We start from the raw sequence: 26,963 nt of genomic DNA on the forward strand, positions 1-26,963 counted from the left end.
AACAAGTTGGGACGACCTGTATCGAAGCGCACCATCTCCAATTGGATGGCGGCTTGTATCTCTTTCTGCTATGCCCAGGCTGGATTACCTCTTCCCTGTAAGGTCACGGCTCATAGGGTCAGAGCAATGGCAGCCTCTGTAGCCTTCCTCAGATCGACACCGATTGAGGAGATTTGTAAGGCTGCCACTTGGTCCTCGGTTCATACATTCACCTCTCATTATTGTCTGGATACTTTCACCAGACGGGATGGACAGTTTGGCCAAACTGTGTTACAAAATTTGTTCTCCTAAGTTGCCAACTCTCCCTCCATCCCATTGAGGTTAGCTTGGAGGTCACCCACTAGTGAGAATACCTGCCTGCTTGTCCTGGGATAAAGCAATGTTACTTACCGTAACAGTTGTTATCCAGGGACAGCAGGCAGCTATTCTCACGTCCCACCCACCTCCCCTGGGTTGGCTTCTCTGCTAGCTACCTGAACTGAGGAGACACGCCCGGAGCATCGGGCGGGAAGGCACTGGCGCATGCGCAGTGCGGGCATCTCGAAACTTCTGAGTTTCTTCAAGCAAGACATGCTTGCAAGATGTCCGTATCGGGGCTCTGTCGGATGACATCACCCACTAGTGAGAATAGCTGCCTGCTGTCCCTGGATAACAACTGTTACGGTAAGTAACATTGCTTTATGGTATCCTGTCCTGACCTGAGGAAAGTGTTTATTCCCCCCCAAAATTGCCTTATTTCCATTTCCTATTGATAAATTTTAATCAATACAGTTACAATACTACTTGATTCTACCTAAAGCAACAAAAATATTTATTTTCTAACTTTTGTCGTTTCTGCTTTAGTCATCTTCTCTTCACTCTCTTCTTTCTATTCAGCATTTGTCCTCGCTCTCTTCCATGCAACATCTGTCCTCTCTCTTTGCCCCTTCCACCCAGCCTCTACCCTCTCTCTACCCCTTCCATCTACTGTCCACCCTATCTCTGCCCCTTGCATCCACTGTCCACCCTTTCTGCTTTTTCCATCCAGTGTCTGTCCTCTCTCTGTTCCATATGGTATCTTCCCTCTTTCTATGTCCCTTCAATAAACTCTATATCCTGTGCCCTTTCTCTCCTTTGTACATGATTTATTTCAGCTTCAACCCCTCTCCATTTTTTGTCTCCACCCCTCCCCTATGCTCTGGCATCTCTCTCTTCTTTCCTTCCTTCCCACTCCACCCCATGGTCTGACATCTCTGTCTCCTTCCCTTCTCCCCCCACCCCCCTCTCCAGTATCTGCCTCCTGTCTTTCCCCTTTGGTCCAGGCCTCTCTCTTTCTCTCCGTCTTTCTTCTGTGAGGTGATCATGTTGATCTTGAACACTGAATAATTCTTCCACATTCTCCATATCACTGTACTGTAGTCTGGTCCAGCAGACTGCTTTGGCACTATTACATGGGTAATAGTAAATTCATTATGCATCAGCTTTCCACACAGAATGCCACAAGTTTCTATTTCTTGTGCTGTGTTTACATCTGCCAGCAGCAGAAACTTGGATCCAAAAATATATATAAACTGACCTCTCATTCAAGCAGGTAACCTAAACATGGATTGTGGTCAACAAATTGTTAGTCACTCAGAGACGTGAAACTCTACAAGGAGGAAACGCTCCCCCCTAGAGAAGAACCAGAGTTTGCCTTCCAGTCATTGCAACTGTTTCAATGCTGGTCACGCTCCATGTTAGATTCCAAGTAAATAAGTAAATAAAGGTTACAGTCTTGCAATCTTCTATCTGAGTGCTTGCTTTCTTTTGTCTTGTTTCTTTTTATACAAACATCACTCTATGAGCTATAGAGATTTTAAAACTTAGCTTCAACTTGGCTTTATAACAGGTGAGGGGTCTCTACGTGGCCCCGTTTCGATTCCTTCTTCAGGAGACTCGAAACATGACTTGTGGTGAAAATCAATGATTCAAAACTTATATGTTTTTAAACTCCGTGATGAAACTATATCGCCGGAGAGGGATTGGATTATTTCCTGAAGGAAAAGGGGAAAGAAGGGTATAGATAGAGGATTACTATACAGGCTGCCATGTGATGGACTGCTGGGCGCGATGGACCTCTGGTTTGACACAGCAGAGGCACCGCTTATGTTCTTAACTGGCTATGCTCTCTGGATCTTAAAGAAACCTACACTCATATTCCAGTGCATCAGGTCTGTTGATTCCTCTGATTTCAGGTGGCTCACCACTATTATCAATACAAAGTACTACCCTTTGGCCTTGCATCCTCTCCCAGAGTATTCACCAAGTACCTGGTTTTAGTGGCAGCAGCACTACGGTCTCAGGGCCTCCTTATCTGGACGACTGGCTGATCAAAGACCCTACTTTGCAAGGGGTGTCAGTAGCGACTTACATGACAGTTCTCTTCCTTCAACAGTTGGGTTTCCAAATCAATTTTCCCAAATCCCAACTTCAACCATTTCAGACTACAATTCATAGGAGCTGTGTTTGATGCCATTCATCTTAGAGTGTTTCTACCGCAGCAAAGACAAGACAATTTGATTCAACTTTGCACTCAGACTTATATGCCATCAATCTCAGCCAGACAAATGATGGTACTCCTGGGCCCCATGGTTTCCAGAGTGCATGTCACTCCATTTGCGAGACTTCATCTCAGGATACCTCAATGGAGTCTCGCATCTCAGTGGTCAGTGGTCTCAAGCTCTCAACCCTTTCTCCCAACACATTACAGTCATGCCTTCACTTCGACAGTCACTGCAGTGGTGGCTGAACTCTTCCAATCTGTGCAGAGGTATTTTGTTCCATACCTCTCGCATCAGAAAGTTCTAACCACGGACTCGTCCAGTTACGCTTGGGGAGCTCATCTGGACAGTCTTCACACTCAAGGTCACTGGTCTGCCAAGGACCACCTTTGTCATATAAATCTGTTGGAACTCAGAGCGATCTTCAGGGCTCTCAAAACTTTTCGGCACACTGTGACCAACACCATCCTTCTCATTCTCATAGACAATCAGGTCTCAATGTATTACATAAACAAACAAGGAGGCACGAGTTCTTTCCATCTTTCTCTGGAGGCCCAGAAGATTTGGACCTAAGCCGTTGCTCGCAATATATTCCTGAAAGCAATATATATTCAAGGGGAACAAAATTCACTTGCAGACAGACTCAGCAGGTTTCTTCAGCCACACAAGTGGACATTCAACTCTGCAGTTCTGCGTCCCATATTTTCTAAATGGGGGACTCCTCAGACTTGTTTGAGTCCCCACACAACCACAAGCTGCCCCAGTTTTGCTCCCAGCAGTACTGTACTCTCCACACCGTCTGGAAGCAGATGCTTTTCTGCTGGATTGGACTCACAAGTTTCTCTATGCCTTTTCTCCAATCCCTATCATCCTCAAGACGCTTGTCAAGCTCAAGGAGGAATTGGTCACCATAACTCTTAAAGCCTCTCGATGGCTCAGACAACTCTGGTTTTCCCTTATACTTCAACTCAGTCTCAAGGAACCAATATCTCTTCACAGTTTTCCATCTCTTCTCACTCAGAATCACAAATCTCTTCTGCATCCCAATCTTCAGTCATTGCACCTGACAGCTTGGTACCTCTTGGCCCGACGTTGGCTCACCTTCATCTTTCCCAGCCAGATCTGTAAGTCTTGTCAGACAAATCTGATCAATTTCTTTGACTGAGTGACCAGAGAATTGGATAGAGGATGTGCGCTAGATGTGGTGTATTTAGATTTTAGCAAAGCCTCTGACAATGTTCCACACAGACATCTAATAAATAAACTGAGTGCACTCGGGATGGGTCTCAAAGTGAAGGGCTGGGTCAAGAACTGGTTGAGTGGAAAGCAAGAGGGTAGTGATCAATGGAGATCGCTTTGAGGAAAGAAATGTTACTAGTGGTGTGCCTTAAGATTCTGTTCTTGGGCCTGTTCTTTTTAACATGTTTATAAATGATTTTACTGAAGTGTTGTCAGACAACATTTTCCTCTTTGCGGATGATACCAAAATCTGCAATAGAGTAGACACGCCGGATGGTGTGAATAACCTGAAGAAAGACCTGGCGAAGCATGAAGAATAGTCTGAAATTTGGCAGCTAAAATTTAATGCTAAGAAATACAAGGTCATGCATTTGGGCTGCAAAACCCCAAGGGAACAGTACAGTTTAGGGGATAAAGAACTTATGTGCATGACAGAAGAACAGGACTTGGGTGTGATTGTATGTGATGATCTTAAAGTGATGGCAAAAGCTAGAAGGATTCTAGGTTGCATAGGAAGAGATATGGCCAGTAGGAAAAAGGCGGTATTGATGGCCCTGTATAAGACTTTGGTGAGACCTCATTTAGAATACTGTGTACAATTCTGGAGACCCCCACCTTCAAAAAGATATAAAAAGGATGGAGTCTGTCCAGAACAAGGCTACTAAAATGGTGTGTGGTCTTCATCATGAGGGGACAGACTTAAAGATCTCAATCTGTATACTTTGGAGGAAAGGCAGGAGAGGGGAGATATAATAGAGACATATAAATGCATACGTAATGTAAATGCGCATGAGTTGAGTCTCTTTCATTTGAAAGGAAACTCTGCAATGAAAGGGCATAGGATGAAGTTAAGAGGTTCAGGAGTAATTTAAGGAAATACATTTTTACAGAAAGGGTGGTAGATGCATGGAACAGTCTTCCGGAAGAGGTGGTGGAGACAGAGACTGTGTCTGAATTCAAGAGGACCTGGGATAGGCACGTGGGAGCTCTCAGAGAGAGAAAGAGATAATGGTTACTGCAGATGGTCAGACCAAATGGGCCATTTTGCCTTTATCTGCCATCATGTTTCTATGTTTTTTGGAAACATCTAGAAAAGCGTCTACGCAGCACTGTTACCAGCAAAAATAGACACGGTTTTCCACCTGGTGTGCTCTTCATCATCTTGAGGCTAAATCCATCTCTGTATCTTCAGTATTGGAGTATCTTCTACATTTATCTGATTCAGGCTTCAAAACTACTTCGATTAGAATTCATCTCAGTGCTGTCAATGCTTTTCACAGACCAATTGATGGTAAACCTCTCATGGCTCATCCTCTTGTGTCCAGATTCATGAAAAGATTTTTCAGTGTCAAACCACCTCTCAAGCCACCTTCAGTAGTTTGGGATCTTAATGTGGTTTTTGCTAGACTGATGAAGCCGTCTTTTGAACCAATGTCTATGGCTCAACTCAAGTACCTTACTTGGAAAGTGGCATTTCTCATACATATTCTTTGTGGATATCCTGAAAACCTGACCTGCCTGTGGCTCTCGAGGACCGGAATTTCCTACCCCTGCCCTAGTTAATTGGGGCATGTAAACTACGTGCTACAGCTGCTTCAATAGTAAATTTGAAATCAATCCCAAAACAGATTATCTGCAGAGTAGCAACCTGGTCTTCATTGCATACTTTTACAAAGCACTGTTGTTTAGACCAGTGGTTCCCAAACTTTTTTGTCCTACCGCCCCCTTTCCAGAAAAAATATTACTTAGCGCCCTCTGGAAATTAATTTTTTTAAAATTTTAATAGCAATTAATAGGAAATATATATGTATTAATGTTTCTACCTTTTTCGTAAAATATAGTAAAGAAAGGTGTAAATTAGAAACATCGAACTTTGAAATTATGAAACTACTAGCTGATGCCCCGGCGTTGCACGGGTATTTAATTATAGCAATAACACTGTAAATGGATTCAAATAAAGATACTTTATAGTGGTGAATGAATGCAAGTCTCACTGGAATTAGCAATCTCTTAAACTGAAAAGGAAGATCTGTTGGAATAAGTGGCATCCAAAAGTTTCAGTATTGATTTAAACAACTCAATATGTGGAAACTCAGGTTGAAAAGAAACTCCATGCAGTTTTTTCCCGGTTCAGAATGGAACCTGTGTGCCTAGTTCAGCATATGTGAGTACTCATGTAATGTAATAACATTATGAACTGGGGTGCATGAAGGAAACAGTTACAAACACAGTTAGAACATACAAACTCTATATGTATGGTGTCCGTGGTAGAATAGAAAAGATGTCCCTAGTGGTTATAGTGTCATATAAAGTGTTATATAGTTGGAATTACTGTGAGAATGGCAGCTTTTTACATCCTTTCCATTGACATGAATAGGTGAAATAAGATTTTCTGTTTATAGCTCCGCCCACGTATGCAGGTGGGCCGCGAGACCCCCAGAACATATCACCCCAGGTAGTGAGGGATCTGCATACCAAGTTTCGTTCAAATTGGTCAAGCCGTTTTTGAATTACTGTGAGAATGGCAGCTTTTTACATTTTTTCCATTGACATGAATGGGTGAAATCTGATGTTCTGTTTGTAGCTCCGCCCACATGTACAGTTGGGCCGCGAGACCCCCAGAACATATCACCCCAGGTAGTTGGAATTACTGTGAGAATGGCAGCTTTTTACATTTTTTCCATTGACATGAATGGGTGAAATCTGATTTTATGTTTGTAGCTCCGCCCACGTGTGCAGGTGGGCCGCGAGACCCCCAGAACATATCACCCCAGGTAGTGAGGGATCTGCATACCAAGTTTCGTTCAAATCGGTCAAGCCGTTTTTGATTTACTGTGAGAATGGCAGCTGTTTACATTTTTTCCATTGACATGAATGGGTGAAATCTGATTTTCTGTTTGTAGCTCCGCCCACGTGTACAGGTGGGCTGCGAGACCCCCAGAACATATCACCCCAGGTAGTGAGGGATCTGCATACCAAGTTTCGTTCAAATCGGTCAAGCAGTTTTTTAAATACTGTGAGAATGGCAGCTTTTTACATTTTTTCCATTGACATGAATGGGTGAAATCAGATGTTCTGTTTGTAGCTCCGCCCACGTGTGCAGGTGGGCCGCGAGACCCCCAGAACATATCACCCCAGGTGGTTGGAATTACTGTGAGAATGGCAGCTTTTTACATTTTTTCCATTGACATGAATGGGTGAAATCTGATTTTCTGTTTGTAGCTCCGCCCACGTGTGCAGGTGGGCCGCGAGACCCCCAGAACATATCACCCCAGGTAGTGAGGGATCTGCATACCAAGTATCGTTCAAATCGGTCAAGCCGTTTTTGAATTACTGTGAGAATGGCAGCTTTTTACATTTTTTCCATTGACATGAATGGGTGAAATCTGATTTTATGTTTGTAGCTCCGCCCATGTGTGCAGGTGGGCCGCGAGACCCCCAGAACATATCACCCCAGGTAGTGAGGGATCTGCATACCAAGTTTCGTTCAAATCAGTCAAGCCGTTTTTGAATTACAGTGAGAATGGCAGCTTTTTACATTTTTTCCATTGACATGAATGGGTGAAATCTGATTATCTGTTTGTAGCTCCGCCCACGTGTGCAGGTGGGCTGCGAGACCCCCAGAACATATCACCCCAGGTAGTGAGGGATCTGCATACCAAGTTTCGTTCAAATTGGTCAAGCCGTTTTTGAATTACTGTGAGAATGGCAGCTTTTTACATTTTTTCCATTGACATGAATGGATGAAATCTGATTTTCTGTTTGTAGCTCCGCCCACGTGTGCAGGTGGGCCGCGAGACCCCCAGAACATATCACCCCAGGTAGTGGGGGATCTGCATACCAAGTTTCGTTCAAATCGGTCAAGCCGTTTTTGAATTACTGTGAGAATGGCAGCTTTTTACATTTTTTCCATTGACATGAATGGGTGAAATCTGATTTTATGTTTGTAGCTCCGCTCACGTGTGCAGGTGGGCCACGAGACCCCCAGAACATATCATCCCAGGTAGTGAGGGATCTGCATACCAAGTTTCGTTCAAATCGGTCAAGCCGTTTTTGCGTGATCGCGGCACATACACACATACATACACACATACATACCTCCGATTTTATATATATAGATTTATTGAACTCAGAATAGAATGTAATACAAAAAAAGTTAAATCATTCAAAATCATCTTAATGAGAAGGGTGAACCTGGTGTGCTGCTACCAATTTAGTAATCCTCGGCTCTATTTTCGTCAGCAGTAATCTTAAATCACCGCGATTAACTATTTGCAATTGGTTTCTTTTTTTGTTAATAAATTGGTTACCGCACTGAACCCTCGTTCCACTAAATATGATGAAGGAAATGCAATTAAGAACTTTTGAATTACAGCCCATATTTCAGGATAAGCCGTAGGGATCTCCTTTTGCAGCCAGAATTGTTGGTAGCCGCTTTTGAACTTAAATTTCAATTCATCATTTGTAGTACTTCCATCAGTTCTTCTTGTAACTGTGGAAATTCTTCTGTGTTTACACTTGAAAAAGGATCCAAAATCCAATCAGGTATGTTCATTTTCAAAATATCATCAAATCGTTGATTAAAATCTGAATGGAGAGCATCCAAGTGCTCACAATAAGAAAGTATGTCTTCATCTTTATTTTCTGCTTCTGATAAATTTGGGAACTGGCTGAATTCCCCTCGTCCAAAGTTTTGTTTGTACAGAAGTTTTGTCACAAATGCAGAAATAACAGATTTTGTTTTTATTTAATTCACTTCATCACCTTGAAGCTGGAGATTGCGTTCATTAAATTTTTGAAACAAGTCTGTCAAGTAAGCAATGTCACTTTTGGATTGAATTAAATTGGATCGTAAAGCATCATTTTTATCTTTCAAGAATCCAGCACCGAGTTAAACAGTTTATAAAACCTATTTAAACAGGTACGCTTTGACAACCAACGAACTTCTGTATAAAGCAGCAAACGATTAAATTCTTCATCGTTTTCAATGCAAAGCTGTTTAAATAATCTGTCATTCAATGATTTGCTTCTGATTATGTTGATAGCTTTAATTACATATTGTAATGAATTATGTAGGCGTGCGCTTAAATTTTTGGCAACTAGATGATGACGATGGATGATACAATGTACTGTGAATACATTCGGCACCTCCTTTTTTAAATATGCAAGAAAACCTCTGTAGCGCCCTACCATCGCTGGAGCACCATCTGTGGCTACTGATAAGATATTACTCAGAGGTATTTTTTTTTCTTTAAAAAACTCATCCAATGCATGAAATATTGATTCTCCTTTAGTATCAGTTTGCAAATATTTTGCAAATAATAATTCTTGGCAAATTTGTTCCTCCTTTGTGAACTGCACGTTTGCTAAAAGTAAAGCTTCATTTCCTGGCAAAGTTGACTCATCAAGCTGAATAAAAAACCGAGATGTTTTAAAATATCCACACAATAAATCTTCAAGCCATTTCATCAATTCTTCTTTGCACTGTATTATTGCTCAACAAAATTTTCTTGATAATATCAGATGCTGGCTTGTGTAGCACAGTACGTATTACTTCACTTATAGCAGGTATAATTAGTTCTTCACCAATAGTATGAGGTTTTCCCGATTTGGCAATCATTAACGAAATATTGTAAGAAGCAAGCAAGCCATCGCCATTTTGTGTGGTTGCGGTTGAAAAGAGTTTTGCCAATGTCGGTTGTTTGATAAATTTTTCTTTTAGTGTTCTAAAATAAGATAAATCCTTATCTTTTTTATCACCATGAATTTTAGTCAAATGTTCTTGTAGTCTGGAAGGCTTCATAGCTTCGTTTGATAAAACTTTCTGGCAAATCAGGCACATTGGTAATGTATTGTTTACAAGCGACTGAATAAAGCCATATTTCAAATATTCGATATTATATTGTCTACATTTTTTCTTTGGTTGAGCCATTATTATCTGTAGAAAAAAATAATTTTTTTAACCCTTTGAATCCTATGGGCCGGTTTTCCGGCCTGCCTATCTGTCACCACTACCTGTGGGGCCGTTAAACAGGCCCAGTTCTACTGAATTCTGTGTGTAGGCGAGATGAAACTTTGCCTCCCCAAACAAAAATGAATTAATTTTTAAGTTGAACAAAAATTAAAAAAATACTGAAAATACAAATTTAATTTTTTTATTGCATTAGAAAATATTATATTTCGTTAAGAAAAATAAGGTAAATAAATATTATGCAAAAATAAAAAATAACGTAAATATATCATAATTAAAAGTGAATTTTCCTAGCTTTTAATTCTACAAAATCTTTTATCAAATCTTCTATGTCTAATTCAAGCCCGATTTTAGGCGTAGACAATTTTTTAGGCGTAGACGATTTTAGACGTAGCTCCACTACTAGGCTTGGTTTTAGGCATAGGCCCTACGCCTAAAACCGAGCCTAGTAGTGGAGCAGAAAAGGGAGGGAGGTCAGAGTTCAAAGGGTTAAGGGGGTATTTTTAATAATATTTTTTTAGTAATTTTTTGAAATATTTTTGTAAAAAACAAACTAAAATGAATACTGATGAAATAAATAAACATGATATTAATTGTAAAGCACATATAATTATTACAAAATAAATAAATAATACTCACCAATTATAGTCGCACTATTTGTTAGTTAACTTTAACTTGTCACAATATCATATCACAACAATCTAACCTTTGTTTGAGTTATATTACGCGTAATAATTACGGAGAAATCTCCTAATTCACAGCGTGCTTCAAAATCTGCTGGTAATACTGCCAGTAGCCAGTACTACTGCTGCCGTTCCAGGCTTTGGCCTTGCGATCGACCAATCGCACGAGTAGCAGTTACCCGCAGCAATGCTCGTAGTGCTCACGTGTTTTGGAATGGCAATTCAGTGGCACCACATGAACAGTAGCAGTGCGCGATTGCACATACCTCAATGCAAGTGAGGGAGTATGCGGGAACCGAGCCAATGTCCAGTACGTTGTTCAAAGAAAAATTAAGCGTTATGAGCGGAATACATAAATCAATTTTTCTAAATCTTCTCTTCTTTCTTTTATACTATCACCGCCTCCTTACAGTTATTCATCGCCCCCCAAATGCACCTGTGGCCATCACCGCCCCCCTGAATCGCTGCAGCGCCCACCAGGGGGTGGTGGCGCCCACTTTGGGAATCACTGGTTTAGACCAAAGCTTAGCACAGGACATTCGTTTTGGCCAATCAGTTATAACGTAACTTATTTGCATTGTAACTTATATCCACCTCCCGTCTGTTTTATCAGCTTGACTCACCAAGTGTGCCTGCATATCCCCTGCTTGTCTTCGAAGAAAGCAAAGTGTTCTTCATAGACAGCAGGGGAATGCAGCCACACTTGCCCCCCACCCAACCCCTCATCTCGACTTATTTAGTGTTAGAGACAAAACTAACAGGGTGAGGGGAGGGGCTGCAGGTGTAGGGCATCCTTCACATGCTCAGTAAGTTCAAAGTTTACTATAGCTAGGGGAGAGCACCAACACACAGGCTCAGTCAGAGGACTTCACCAACAAGTTTGGTTGCTTTCCCCTGTTGTCTATGGAGAACACTTGCTACAGGTTGATTTGGGCTCTGTCTCGACAAGAGTGCAAGTGAGCGCTGGAGATGGTAGTGTCTCTGCTACAACATTTGGGTTGGATTGTCAACTTCAAGAAGAGTCAGTTGACGCTGTTGCAGACCTTGGAGTATCTGGGCCTCCTTTTTGACACCCTGCAGGGATGTGTGTTTCTTCCCGAGCCATGAAGATAGAAACTTCAGAAACAAATCAAAGATCTTCTGGATCTTCCAGTTCCCACAGCCTGGCATTATTTGCAGGTGCTGGGGTCCATGGGCGGCCTAGCTGGAAGCGGATCACACATGTGCCCTCTACAGGAGTCCGTCTTCTCTCCGCAGCGTCATCCCTTTCATACCTTTACCCGGTTTTACCAAGTGGATGTGGCAGCTTGCTCCGATACCACTTTTAGGATCTCAGTATTGAGGGCTGGCTCTTCTGTCCCTCCCTTGATGCTGCCATTGCTTTGATATGTCACCCAAAGTATGGAATCCGGAAGAGATGTAACAGAATGGAAGATTAGGTTTATACCTTCGAAAATCTTCTGTTAGTCCCTGTAGGATTCCATATGGCCCCGCCATCTCTGTGTAAGCTCAGTTGTTTGGAATTGCTTGGTTTCTTTCTGCCTCTGTTATTCTCCTTACAGGCTTAAGGATCTTCCAGCCAGTCAACGGATCCTATGGGGGGTTTTCTTTTTCTGTGAGTATGCATATTACCAATGGCAGTTTCATTTGGGTGCTCATTGCACACAGCAGGTTAGTTTTACATTGTTCCTCAATGTTTTTCTGTGTTGCCTTTTGCCTATTTATTACTTGTTTTTATATTTTGCAGGACAGACCATAATAGAAATTATTTATTTGATGGGCGGTTTTCCTGTGCCCCCTTATTTTGTCATGGATTTGTTCCAGTATGGTTGATTGGCTTTGGGACTGAACTGCAGGGGGCTCTTAATTCTCTCTCTAAGGTAGAAGGAGCACATACTCAGAAAAGTGTTTGGATTTCTGCAACTCCCGGATTGTGAACAGGGGTGTCAAACTCAATTACATAAGGGGCCTGGGCATGGCACTGGCAGACAGGGGGCACTGTGGCATGCTGTACTAGAATGGATAGTGTGTAGAATACATGCAAGATACCTACTTTTCATATGATTCTGGGTAAATCTAGTTAGTAATGTGCATGTGATAGTTAGGGCAATGCCCAATTAGAAGCCTATGAAAAGTTTTGGTACAAAGAGATAAAAATTTGAATATGGATTGCAGCCAAGGCTAGAAAAAAAACTACAGATTAACAGAAAAACACTCGGAAGAAAAAGCATAATAATGTTCTCTTTATGTACTTTGCTGGATGAAGCAAGACCATAACAGAAATCAGGTATATGTATATATAATACTTGGCGGTATTAATCTCTCTATATCTCTCTCTGTTTAGTATTCTTTGTGTTTTTCTTTGTCTAAACTACTGCAGTTTCCCGGCTTTAATTAATGCCAGACCTCTCAGTCTGGCTTGTGGTAGCTCGAGGGAAGATATAGGGTTTCACATTTTTGAATACAGGTGGAGGGGCATAATAAAAAAAAATGTCTAAGATCCTAAACGTTGAAAGTAGAAGCAGGGAAAATGTCCCTTACCAAAAAAAAGTCCCAAAGGAGGCTTTTTTGATATGTCCTGCCTCTACGTTCCGCTGTTTAAACGCCCAGACCACCACTATGTCTACACTAACAACATATAATCAAGCAAAAAAAGCCTAAGTCTCAAACGCCCAACACAAGAGCTTTTTAGGCCAAGGAGGAGCCAGTCCTTCACCTAAAAGATGGATTCTGTAACCGGTGTCTGTCAAAAACAACACCGGTTACAGAAGCCACACCCCCCCCTACAACGATCCGGGCAGGAGAGAGGCCAAGCCCTCCTGTCCTGTTGAACCGCGACCCCCCCCTCCTGACAACATTAGGGCAGGAGGGAGCCCAAGCCCTCCTGCCACGGCGAGCCGCAACCCCCTCCACAATGATTGGCCCAAGCCCTCCTGGCCCGGCAACCCCCACCCCGCCGACTACGATCTGGGCAAGAGGGAGCCCAAGCCCTCCTGTCCTCTGTGCACCCCCCTCCCACGATCGTCCCCCGAACCCCAGATCGACCCGCCAACCCCGTGACCCCCCTGCCGACCCCTCAAACCCCCCACCCCAAACCCCCCTCCCCGTACCTGTAAATAGGTTGGCCAGATGGATGGGTCCCAAGCCCGACCGTCCGTCCGGCTTTCCATCTGTCGAATGGTGGGCCGTAGGGCTGATTGGCCCAGGCGCCTCAAATCCCACCCAGTAGCCTTAGGCCCTCCTGTGGGTGGGGTCTTAGGCACATGAGCTGGGTTGGGCCCAGGTGCCTAAGGCCCCGCCCACAGGAGGGGCCTAAGGTTACTGGGCCGATTCCGGATGGCCCAGGCCCCACCTGTGGGCAGGGTTTGAGGCGCCTGGGCCAACCAGGCTCTAAGGCCCGCCATTCGACGGATGGCAGGCCTGCCAGACGGACAGGCTTGGGACCCATCCGTCCGGCCAATGTATTTACAGGTACGGGGAGGGGGGTTGGGTTTGGGGGGAGTTGAAGGGTTGGCAGAGGGTCGCGGGGTCAGCGGGTGGAGGGCCGATCAGGAGTTCAGGGGGGGGCAATAGTGGGAGGGGGGTGTGCCGAGGGCAGGAGGACCTGGGATCCCTCTTGCCCGGATCTTAGTGGGGGTGGAGGATAGGGGGGTCGCCTGGGCAGGAGGGCTTGGGCTCCTTCCTGCCCAGATCATAGTCAGTGGGGTGGGGGTAGCTGGGCCAGTAGGGCTTGGGCTCCCTTCTGGCCGATCGTAATTGCTGGGGGGGTGTCGGCAGTCACTGGGCAGGAGGAGTTGAGCTCCCTCCTGCCCGATCATGTAGGGGGGGGTGAGGCATTGCAGCAGGAGCGATTGAATATCTCCCCTGCCACTATGCGATCACCTCTCTACCCAAACTGTCACAAACCACTGCAGGAGAGATTGGGCATCTTTCCTGCCGGGGTTGCAGTAGTTCAGGTAGAGGGGTGATCACATCGCGACAGGGGAGATGAGCCATCTCTCCTGCTGAGATGGTTGCTGTGGGGGGGTGGATAGGTGCCAGGCCGCTGAGCTGATCGCGCCAGCTGCCATCAGCTCAGCGGGCCCTTTTCGGCACTTATACCTGTTTTGACTTGGTCTAAGTCAAAACATATAAGTGCCGACTAGGCAACCTGTCAAAATCTTTGGTTATACCTGCTGTACGCCTAGGTATAGGTCAGACCACCTTCCACCCTTTCCCCTCCTCTTTTCCACACCTCTTTTTGCTCTATGCGTTTAGAGGTAGAGGAAAGGCCTAAGCTGGTTTTAGATACATCTAAAACCAGCTTTAGTTATGAGTACATGAACGATCAGGTTTTTTGATTGTCCAGGTATCCATTTAGACCACTTTTTAGACTTTTTTTTTTATTATTATGAGCCCCATAGTTTATATATATCTTAACAATATTATTAAGATATGATGTGTTGCTTGTGTATGAATGTTTGGGATCCCAGAATTTGTTTGATTATGTGTGTGAATTTTGGGTGTGTCTTTACATATAAAATATGCATTTAAAATTATTATAAAATTTAAGGTTTTGGAAATTCCAGAGACAACATATGGAAATGGTTACATTAAAGCCAGGGACGGGCAATACCCTGGCTCCAATACTCACAACTTTCTGCTATAGCTAAGAGGTCTAACCCTATAATACGACATACTCTTGCTTTGTGGACCTAAGTGCGTCGGCGATGTTTTGGAGATAAGATCTATATTATGGGGGCAGCTATTATATATATGCCTAATTTTGCTCCAGGTAAGGTTGATGTGGCCTTCAACCTATGGGGTAGGAAAGGTCTTAAAACCCAGGATCAATTATTGGAGGATGGGAAAATTACCCCTTTTGAAGTACTGGTGGAAGAATATGATCTCTTACCGAGAGATCTATTTTATTATAAACAAACTAGTCTTTAAGCCCGTTACATTAACGGGTGCTAGAATAGATGTGTCTGTCTGTCTGTGTTTCTTTCTCTCTCTCTCCTTGGCCACTGTCTGTGTCCTTCTATCTTCCCCCCCTCCCCAAGCAAAACTGTCTGCCCCCAGCACACCCCTCCACCCAAAGCAGCCCCCTTTCCCTAACTGTCTCTCCATGGCCCCTTCTATCTTTCCCCCACAGCAAAAGCTGTCTGTCCCCAGCACACTTTCCCCCCCAAAAGCAGCCCCCTTTCCCTCTCACTGTCTCTCATGACCCCTTCTGTCTTCCCTTAGTGCCCCCAGTGCCGCCTTCCATGTCCTTAATGTCCCATTCAATGCCATGCAGCTGACCCCACTGACCCTCCCATCGTGAGACGAACACAAACCTCTGGCCTGCAGCAGCTCCACAGCGAAAATCAAGTCAGTAGAAGGCTGGAAGCAGAATGTTTAGAGTGCTGTGGAGCTGCTGCAGGCCGGAGGTTTGTGTTCATGTGGCGGTGGGAGGGTTGGATGGTAGGTTCAACCCGTCGGGCCGAATGTTAGCCGTGTAGACACCTCCTTGGGCAGCAAGGTTCGGACGCGCACCGCCACGCGTTTTTGCCGACCCGGGGCTTTGGCGCCATCGACGGAGGGAAAGAGGCACAAGACGCGAGCCGCTTCATCTTGTTTCTTTGGCAGCCGGCCCCTCCCTCGGAACGACTCCGACCTCTACCGGGCCCTCCAGTAGCTTTTGTTCGGCAGCTGGCCCCTCCCCCGGAGCGATTCCGACCTCTACCGGGCCCTCCAGTAGTTTTTGTTCAGCAGCCGGCCCCTCCCCCGGAACGACTCCGACCTCTACCGGGCCCTCCAGTAGCTCACACTCGCTAATCCGTGCTCTCCCAGCAGGGAATTTTGAAAACTGCGGCGCGAGGTGGAGAGCAGGGAGGCTGTGGTGACGTAAAACCCGCGCATGCGCAATCGTTTTTCCGCGACAAATCAGGGAACACGATTTTTTTAGTGCGCATGCGCGGCCTATCATTTTATTATATTAGATTGAAAGCTTTATTAGAAAATGGTACTGGGGGAAGGCAAACTAGAAAAGGACTTGGGGGTTTTGGTGGATAATACAATGAAGCTGGCGGCACAATGCGCAGCGGCCTCAAAGAAGGTGAACAGAATTTTGGACATTATCAAAAAAGGTATCACTACCAGAACGAAGGAAGTTATCCTGCCACTGTATCGGGCGATGGTGCGCCCGCATCTGGAGTACTGCGTTCAGTACTGGTCGCTGTACCTTAAGAAGGATATGGCGATACGCGAGAGAGTCCAAAGAAGAGCAACAAGGATGATAAAAGGCTTGGAAAACCTTTCATATGCTGAAAGGCTAGAGAAGCTGGGGCTCTTTTCCCTGGAAAAGCGGAGACTTAGAGGGGACATGATAAAAACTTACAAGATCATGAAAGGTATAGAGAAAGTAGAGAGGGACAGATTCTTTAGACTGGCGGGGGCAACAAAAACAAGAGGGAACTCAAAAAAATTGAAAGGAGACAAATTCAGAACAAATACTAGGAAGTTCTTCTTCACTCAGAGGGTGGTGGACACCTGGAATGCGCTTCCAGAGGAGGTGGTAGAGCAGAATACGATTTTGGGTTTCAAAATGGGATTGGACGATTTCCTGAAGGAAAAGGGGATTGAAGGGTATAAATAGAGGGCTACTATACATGATAAAATGTTTTAGGTAAAAGATCACTTACAGGTCATGGACCTGGGGGGCCACCGCAGGAGCAGACTGCTGGGCATGATGGACCCATGGTCTGACTCGGCAGAGGCGATGCTTATGTTCTTATAAAAAAAAAAGTGGTCCTTAAAGAAGCCATTGCTGAACAGTCAAATTTAAAGAGGGCTATGGTAAAAGAAAGTGAGAGAGGTAGTATTACTAGATTATATAATGCACAATTGGAGCATCTTCACTCCCCTTTGAAGTACATGCGTCATTGGGAAAAGATCATTGGTAAATGCTATACTGATAAAGAATGGTCTAAAATAATGCATTTCCTTCTCTATGGCTCTATAGCTAGCAATATGATAGAAAATGATTATAAGCTGTTTTATTGCTGGTGTTATACTCCAGTGTGACTGCGAGCTATGTATGGGAAAGGATCGGATAAATGTTGGAGAGGATGTGAGGAAGTGGTTACATTTGAACATATATGGTGGTATTGTATAAATGCACAAACATATTGGGATAAAGTGATATCCTTCATTGATGCAGTGCTAGGAATTTCAATACCCAAGACTATGGAGTGCTGTCTGCTGAATGTAGGACCAGCTGCCTTGCCAATTAAACAGCAGAGGTTGATACACTTGATAATGACAGCAGGGCAACTGGTTTTGGCATCGACTTGGAAACAACCAGATCTTCTGGTGTTTCGAGTGCTAAGTCCAATTTAAACAACAAATGTCAAAATGAACTGCTCTCCAGAGAAACCAGATACATAGATATAACACCATTTGGGGTACATATGAAACTTGGATCAGCTCCCAAAAGAGTAGTCCCATTGATCTCTGAATTATGGCTTTTCACACTTTTATAGCTTACGAATCTCCTGCACACATCCTCTCACTGGGGTGAGAAGGGGGAGGTGGGGGAGAAAGGGAGGGTGGGTAATAGAAGATATGTAGATAATTTGATATTCTTAGTATGTATTAAGAAATAAGATATATAATGAGTGAATATATTGTTAAAAGCTTGATTATACAAGATTGATGTTTTTAAAAGTATTTAAATTATTAATAAAGTGCTTTTGAAAAAATAAATAAATGAATAAAGCCAGGGATACTGTTACCAAGAAAATGCCAGTCTTTGAGAGGAAAAGTTTTGCTCAGACGTGTCCTGTCAGCTTCATCATGTCAGACTAAAAGATGTATTCTCTCCGTCTCAATCCCGTTCATTAAAGAGGGAATTACAGCAAAATAAAGCAAAATGGGTTAGAAAAAAAACATTAAAATTAAATTGAAAAAGGCATTTAATGGAGGAGCTCAGCGATCATCCATCCATCCCGACTCGCAGCCAAGCCACGTCCCCGCCCCCCATAACCTCCTTAAAAAATATAATTTTATTATTTTTTAGCTCCCTTACTTCATCAACATCAGGCCCTATTTTGAGCCGTTCGCACATGTGCACATCAATGACATCACCATGTCACATGTGTGCATGAACATCACTCAATCTAGCCCTGAATCTAGCAGAACTCACACCTGTTCTTCCCAGCCCAGAGAGAGCCTTCCATGGCTCAGGGAACACTTCTCGTGCTCTTTCTGGCCCTAACTGGTTCTCAAAATGGTCCGGGAACAACTGCAAATCCATTGGATTTAATTCCGGACCTTTGAATGGTGTCCAGAGCTTGCTCCCAGGCTCTCTACCCCCTCCGCCTGGTAGATTTCATTTATTTGTAACCACTAGCTACAATACCAGCAAGAATGAGTCTTTCTGTAAAAAAAACAACACATGATTTAAAGCAATCCTTTCTGACTAGTAATTTAAATTGATTTAATTTAAATTAATTCCACCCTGACAGTGGCTCATATTTTCAGCTTGTTGTTCACACTGTGATAGATATTCTTGCTCTAGCTATTTATAAAATGTTTGTGATAGTTTGGTTTAATGTACATGCTCTTATCAATTTAAGCTGTCACAAGGTTATTTATTTTGCAGTTGGTTTGTTTTTTTTTAATTTTACAGATGGATCCAATAGTGAAGTGCCTTCTGAAAAGAATGAGCAGGACTCCAAAAGCAATGATACATACAGTTTCCGGAAGAGAGAGAGAAAGATATATGCAGAAATCAGTGAACTTCAAGATGATGACTACTTGTGTACGTAACCCATCCTATGTGGGCATTTCTTGATAAGTCAAACATCTAAGTAGAAATTAGGTCTTAGCTGCTAATTTTCTGGACTGGTCTGGAGGGACTCAAGGAAAGATGTATGGTTATATGCTCTTCTGCCAGCAGATGGAAAATAAGAAGCACTGGCTCAAAGTCCTTTCCCTAAAAGTTCCTGTGCAGTCCACAACCAGCTAGCATTATCTAACATAGTAGAGTAGTAACCAGCCCCTCATAATCGAAGGGTAAGAAACAGTCAATACAGATCTTAACCATAGTAATACTGCAACCTCATTCTTCTTACCAACTTCTCTTCCTCCAAGGTGGATACTGGGCTGATCTGGAGGGACTCAAGGAAAGAAAATTACATGTAATAGGTAAGTCCTAATTTCTCTTTCCTTTTTGTCCCTTGAGACTAGTCCAGACAAATTGGAAGTACCAAAGCAGTATCCATTATGGGAGGGTTCCAGAGAAATCTACCATCACAATGCTAGTCCCAAAGATCTTGACAGTTCTTTATATCCAGTTTGTAGTGCTGTGAAGACAAATGCAGCAACAATTAAGTGGCCTTCCTGTAAATGTTCTGCAGTAGAATCAGGCTATGCTCCATCTAGGATAATTTGCACCTTTGTAGAATGTCCTTTCAGATCTGTGGGCACTAGCCTAACCTGCATTATTAAGCTTAGGCTATGGCTTTCTTAAGCTAACAAGCTACAGTTGTGTTAGAGCTGCTCGTCCTTTCCAGTCTTCTTCAATAAACATTGTGTTAGATGAATGTCAGGATGATTCAGGCATTTTGCTTCTGCTCTATTTCCTGCCTGAAACAGTGGAAGTGAAACTTTCTGATTTATGTGGCAGGGAGATACAAGCTTAGGCAAAAAGAAAGGAACTGGATGGAGAACTATTTTCCCTGAGAAATAACTAGGGATGACTCTTGACAAGAAAGAGCTTGTAGTTCTGAAATTTTGCAAGCCAAGCAAATGACCATTAAATACTCTCTTCAGCATAAATACCATTCAGAAACGCTTTCTTCAGCAGTTCAAATGGTACCTGAACTAAAACTGAAAACACCAAATTCAGATCCCAGGTAACACCCAGGGGCCTCAAGTGCTTTCCTCCTTTCAGAAAGACACATCAGGATGAAGTACCAACAGGTGACCTACCATCAATACTCTAATGTGCTATAACCACTCTCAGGGAAGTGAGGGCCAAGCCTTTGTCCAATTTATCCTGCAAATACTCTAAAATTTTCCCTTCAGAAGATCAAAGGTAGTACCTTGGCATCTCCACCATTGCCATTAGATTCATGTCCAGCCTTCTCCAATATTGCATAGTGTAGGTGAAGATCTCCTCTGCTAGACTCGAAGTTGCTTCTACTGATGAAGTCTGCCTGGATGTTGCCTATTCCAGCCACAGATATGTTTCTGTCTACCACATGAGCATCTTTACCTCTTCTGACCACCAGCTGACTTGGTGCTGCCTTGCCTACCGATGTAGCACTGCTGTTACACTGTCATCCTGAAATGACTGTCCCTTGACCAAAATGTATTCACTTGGAGTTTCCGGTCTGCCCAGAATAGTACTTTAAGAACATAAAAATATAAGAATAGCCTTACTGAGTCAGACCAATGGTCCATCAAGCCCAGTAGCCCGTTCTCATGGTGGCCAATCCAGGTTTCCAAATTTCCAAGTTTTATTAAAATTTGTTATTCTGCTTATCAAATTTCTAAGCGGTTTTACAATACAATTTCTAAAAAAAAACCAAAAAAGAAAATAACAAAAGGGGGACAGACAAACATTTGTCATTATATGTATTTACATGGACACTATGGACTAATGAGAATTAAAGGAGGTAGGCAGGGGGAAAATACAATTTTAAATAGGATAGGAAGACATAAAAGGGTAATACAGTTAGGTGGGGGAATTAACGTCTGTGGTTATCATATGTTATAGAAACATAGAAATAGACGGCAGATAAGGGCCCACGGCCCATCTAGTCTGCCCACCCTAATGTCCCTCCCCTATCTTTGCCCTGTGAATAGATCCCATGTGCCGATCCCATTTGGCCTTAAAATCAGGCACGCTGCTGGCCTCAATCACCTGTAGTGGAAGACTATTCCAGCGATCAACCACTCTTTCAGTGAAAAAGAATTTCCTGGTGTCACTTCGTAGTTTCCCGCCCCTGATTTTCGACGGATGCCCTCTTGTTGTCGTGGGACCCTTGAAAAATAAGATATCTTCCTCCGCCTCGATGCGGCCCGTAAGATACTTGAACGTCTCGATCATGTCTCCCCTCTCTCTGCGCTCCTCGAGCGAGTATAGCTGTAATTTGTCAAGCCGTTCTTCGTATGGAAGATCCTTGAGTCCCGAGACCATCCGGGTGGCCATTCTTTGCACCTACTCCAGTCTCAGCACATCCTTGCGATAATGCGGCCTCCAGAATTGCACACAGTATTCCAGATGGGGCCTCACCATGGATCTATACAATGGCATAATGACTTCCGCCTTACGACTGACGAAACCCCTTCGTATGCAGCCCATGATTTGTCTTGCCTTGGACGAAGCCTGCTCCACTTGATTGGCAGACTTCATGTCCTCACTGACGATTACCCCCAAGTCTCGTTCTGCTACCGTTTTTGCTAGGATCTCGCCATTAAGGGTATAAGACTTGCATGGATTTTGGCTGCCCAGGTGCATAACTTTGCATTTTTTGGCATTGAAGTTGAGTTGCCATGTCCTAGACCATCGCTCCAGTAGGAGTAGGTCATGCATCATGTTGTCGGGCATTGAATCTTCGTCTGTTGTGCATTTGCCCACTATATTACTCAGTTTGGCGTCATCGGCGAATAATGTTATTTTACCTCGAAGCCCTTCTGCCAAGTCTCTTATAAAGATGTTGAATAGGATTGGACCCAAGACTGAGCCCTGTGGTACTCCACTAATTACCTCCGTCATTTTGGAGGGGGTGCTGTTCACCACCACCCTTTGGAGCCTACCTCCAAGCCAGCTCCCAACCCATTTTGTCAATGTGTCACCTAATCCTATAGAACTCATCTTGCTCAGCAACCTGCGGTGTGGTACGCTATCGAATGCTTTGCTAAAGTCCAGGTACACGATGTCCAGGGACTCCCCAATATCCAGCTTCCCCATCACCCAGTCAAAGAAGCTGATCAGGTTAGATTGGCATGATCTCCCCTTAGTAAATCCATGTTGTCGGGAATCCCATAGATTCTCCTCATCCAGGATCTTATCCAATTGGTGTTTGATTAGAGTTTCCATTAGTTTGCTCACTATCGATGTTAGACTCACTGGTCTGTAGTTTGCTGTCTCCATCTTTGAGCCTTTCTTGTGGAGCGGAATGACGTTAGCCGTCCTCCAGTCCAACGGGACATTACATTACATTACATTAGAGATTTTTATTCCGCCTGTGCCTTTCGGTTCTAAGCGGATTACAAAATTGGAAGAGAACTGGACATTTCCAGGAAGTTTACATATCAGGAATATAATATGTTTACATATCAGGTTTAAATCACAGGTAAGGATAGCAGTACATTCAAGTTAAGGAGATTATTACATAGCGCTGAAGAAGAAATATTGGTTACATATGGAGGTTGCTTACATGGCGTTGAGGGATGTTGTAGGAATGATGAATATGAAGGAGTAATTGTGAATGTGTAGGCAGGAGGTTAGAGTGATGGTAGGTGTTTTTTAAATAGAAGCGTTTTGATTTCTTTTCGGAGAACTTTGATGTCTGATGTTTTGGTCAGCAGTTTGGAGATTGTTGGGTCAATTTTCGCTGCCTGTGTCGCTAGAAGGTTATCGTAGAGTTTCTTTCGTCTGGTACCATTGAAAGGGGGGTATGTGAATAGGCTTTGAGCTTTCCTTGTTCTGTGTGTGAGGTTGCGGTATAGGCGGTTGTTTAGGTAACTTGGTGCAGCTCCGTGGGTTACTTTGAATAGAAGACAGTAGAATTTGAATTGTGATCTTGCTTTTATTGGAAGCCAGTGAGAGTCTAAGTAAGCATTTGTGATGTAGTCGAATTTGCTAAGCGAGTAGATGAGTCTGAGGGCTGTGTTCTGAACGGTTTGTAGTTGTTTTATCATGTAGTTTGGGCATGATAGGTAGAGGCTGTTGCAGTAGTCTAAAATACTAAGTACCAGGGATTGGACAATGATTCTGTATTGGTCTCTGTCGAAGAATTTTCTTATTTTTCTAAGGTTTCGCATGGTGTAGAAAGCTTTTTGGATGATTTTGTGAATTTGTGTCTGCATTGTACAGCGTCTGTCTAGTTGTATTCCCAGGATTTTGAGAGTGGTCTTTATAGGGTATTTGATTGCATTTATTTCCAGTTCTGTAACGGATTGTAGTTTTTCCTTCTCTAGTAATAGGAATTTTGTTTTATCCGCGTTTAGCTTCAGCTTATGGTTGGTCATCCAGTTTTCTACTGTTACCAGTGTTGTTTTCAGGCGTTCTGTGGAGCTGGTGTCTTGGATGTCGAAGGGAAGGAGGATGGTTATGTCGTCCGCATAACTGAATGAGGTTATATTTAGGGTATCTAGGGTTGTGCCTAAGGAAGCTATGAAGAGGTTGAATAGTATGGGCGATAGTGTGATCCTTGTGGTACTCCGCTGCCTGTACTAAGGGGGACGCTGCCTGTACTAAGGGAGAGGTTGAAGAGCGCGGACAGTGGCTCCGCCAAGACATCACTCAGCTCCCTAAGCACCCTGGGGTGCAGGTTGTCCGGCCCCATTGCTTTGTTAACCTTGAGCTTTGACAGCTCACCGTAGACACTGCTGGGCGTAAACTCAAAGTTACTAAACGGGTCAACTGAGCCAACCCTTGTCTGTAGCTGAGGGCCGAGCCCCGGCGCTTCTCGGGTGAAGACTGAGCAGAAGTATTCATTTAATAGTTGGGCTTTTTCCGAATCCTTTTCCACATAGTCTCCGTCTGGATTCCTAAGACATACAATCCCACCTGAGTTTTTTCTTCTATCACTGATATACCTGAAGAAGGATTTATCTCCCTTCTGGATGTTCTTTGCTAGAGACTCCTCCATGTGGAATTTAGCCTCCCTGACTGCTGTTTTTACGGCTTTTGATTTGGTCAGGTAGTCTGCTCTAGAGTCCTGCTTCCCTGATTGTTTGTAAGAGATGAATGCTTTTTTCTTCTCCTTGATCAGGTCTGAGATCTCCGCAGTAAACCACTGTGGCTTATTGTTCCTTCGCCGTTTACTTACTGATTTAACATAGCGGTTTGTTGCTTCTTGTATGGTTGCTTTCAAAGTCGACCACATGTCTTCCACGTTATCGGTTTCTTCTTGGCTTTGTAGCGCCTGGTGAACGAAGTCTCCCATTTCTTTGAAATTTGTGTCCTTGAATTTGAGGACTTTGGTTAGTGTAGTAGATTTAGTGAAACCTTTCCTGAGATTGAACCATACCATGTTGTGGTCACTGGAGGCCAATGTGTCGCCCACCGAGACCTCTGTGACAATTTCTCCATTGGTAAGTATCAGGTCCAGTATTGCCTGATCCCTTGTCGGTTCCAACACCAGTTGCCTGAGGCTTGCTCCTTTCATAGAGTTTAATAGCCTCCTGCTGCTGCCGGAAGCAGAGGTAAGTGTAACCCAATCCACATCAGGCATGTTGAAGTCACCTAGCAATACTGTGTCCCCACGCAAGGTGATATTTTCTATATCTCCGATTATTTCCATATCCAGGTCATCCTGTTGTCTTGGGGGTCTGTAAATTACGCCAAGATACAAGCATTTGTCCTTCCCTCTGGCCAAATTAACCCAAAGGGATTCCCCAGTATACTGGACATCTGAGATTCTCGTGACCTTAATGTCATCTTTAGTATATAATGCTACACCTCCTCCCATCCTGCCCTCTCTGTCCCGGCGAAGCTAGTTGTAACCCGGTATGACCATGTCCCACCCGTGGGAGTCTGTGAGCCAGGTTTCGGATATCGCCACCACATCCAGGTCGGCATTCCTTATTTCTGTTTCCAATTCCAGGATCTTGTTTCCTAAACTGTGTGCGTTGACGTGCATAGCCCTCCATGTTGTATTTTTGTTACGTCTCAGTGGGGATATTCCTGCTTGAGCTACTTGAACACCTTTAGCATTATTTGTGTTATTTGTGCTTTCCTGATGCCCAGAACCACAATGTGTACTCCCCATATACCCAGAACTACACCCGGAATTACAATGTGACCCATAAATATGATGTAACCCTACTCCCGACTCAAAAGTGTGTGCACTCACCCCTGACCCAGACCTAGAATTTCGGTGACTACTTTCCTCAGCCTCAAAAATGTATTGGCATTTTAGTTCGCCAGGTATGTTGTTTGTGCCTGTACCCTCCCCCGACTTACCTAGTTTAAAGCCCTGTGGAGTAGGCGGGCTAGGCGGTGTCCAAGGACATTCTTCCCTCTTCTGGTCAGGTGTAGCCCGTCGTGTCCCTGTAGTCCTTGCAATGCTTCTCCGTGGTGCAGAAACCCGAAGTTCATCTCCTTGCACCATCCTCGCAGCCAGTCGTTCGCCCTCTGTATTCGATCCTCTCTGGCTCTGCCCTTGCCCCTCACTGGGAGAATCGAGGAGAAGACTACCTGCGCATCCATCCTCCTCAGCTTCTCCCCCAGGGCCCTGAAGTCTTCAGGTATGCTGTCCGGGCTACTCCTTGCGGTGTCATTGGTTCCGACGTGGATTAGAACCATGGGGAAGTGGTCTCGGGGCTTGATGAGTCTGTCAAGGCAAGCAGTGACATCCCGTATCCTGGCCCCTGGCAAACAGCAGACCTCTCTTGATTGTAGGTCTGGTCTGCAGATTGGTCCCTCGGTGCCCCTCAGCAGCGAATCTCCGATGACCACCACTCTGCGCTTCTTAGGAGTGGGATGTACTGTTGATTCCGGAGCTGGAACCGTCTGCTGAACAACTTCTTATAGCTCTTTCTCCGGACCTTCCTGTAGCAGCTGATATCTGTTCCTCAGGGCGATATGAGGTGTCGATGTAGAGCTGTACTGTATGGGAGAAAAAGAGACAGAGTTAGGTCCTCTGCATTTTCTTGTGGAGGAAGTCACCAGCTGCCAGGAGTCAGCGTCTCCAACCACTTCCTGCATTCCGGTAGTTTGTCTCAAGGTGGCCGTTTTGGATGCTATGGGTGTTCCCAGGGTGGTCTTGTCAGGTTCCTGTTCAGTGATCTGAGACAGCTCCTGGATGACTCCATCAATGAAGGTCTTGTCGTCTCGGATGCTCCTTAAGCGCTGAACCTCCTCTCTCAGGCTCTTCAGCTCCATCAAAAGGCTTTCGTCCGGTTGATCCATTACTTCTGTCTGCGTTGAGACTGTAGACATCTTTGAGGGGATGGCCTCGGTCTGTACAGAGACCTCTGCCCTCCGTCCTAGTTCTCCTTCCATCTGTACTTGGACCATAGCCATCCCCTGGGTGCTCTCGGTGACTGAACTGCCTGTTTTGATTGAAGTCTTGCTGCTTCTAGTCCTACCTGCCATTACAAAGGTTTATTGTTATTATTTCTTTATTTAAAATTTTTTTTTTTTTTTAGGATGTTTGTTAGGGTGGGGGCTGTAAGTGTTGAGGGAGGGATAGAGGTAGTTAGTTAGTTCTTGGTCTGAGGGATGGAGTAGTTAGTTAGTTAGTTAGTTAATAGTAGTAGTTAGTTAGTTAACAGTTAGTTAATTGTCAGTTAAGAATGTCTGTTTGTTAGTGTGCTGGAGAGGTCTGCCTGTTAAAGTGGTTTGGG

The 26,963-nt window shown here is 44.1% G+C and overlaps 1 protein-coding gene across 1 annotated transcript in view; it reads left to right on the top strand.

The window, feature by feature from the left end:
* The window catches only part of LOC117345580 (zinc finger protein 850-like), a 249,153-nt gene that overhangs the window by 94,439 nt on the left and 127,751 nt on the right, over positions 1–26,963 (top strand). The window contains exon 5 of the mRNA XM_033914425.1: positions 19,066–19,197. Coding sequence (XP_033770316.1) covers positions 19,066–19,197 — 132 coding nt within the window. The remainder of the gene's footprint in view (positions 1–19,065; positions 19,198–26,963) is intronic.

This window comes from Geotrypetes seraphini, chromosome 11 (genome assembly GCF_902459505.1).
Source record: "Geotrypetes seraphini chromosome 11, aGeoSer1.1, whole genome shotgun sequence".
Taxonomy (NCBI): domain Eukaryota; kingdom Metazoa; phylum Chordata; class Amphibia; order Gymnophiona; family Dermophiidae; genus Geotrypetes; species Geotrypetes seraphini.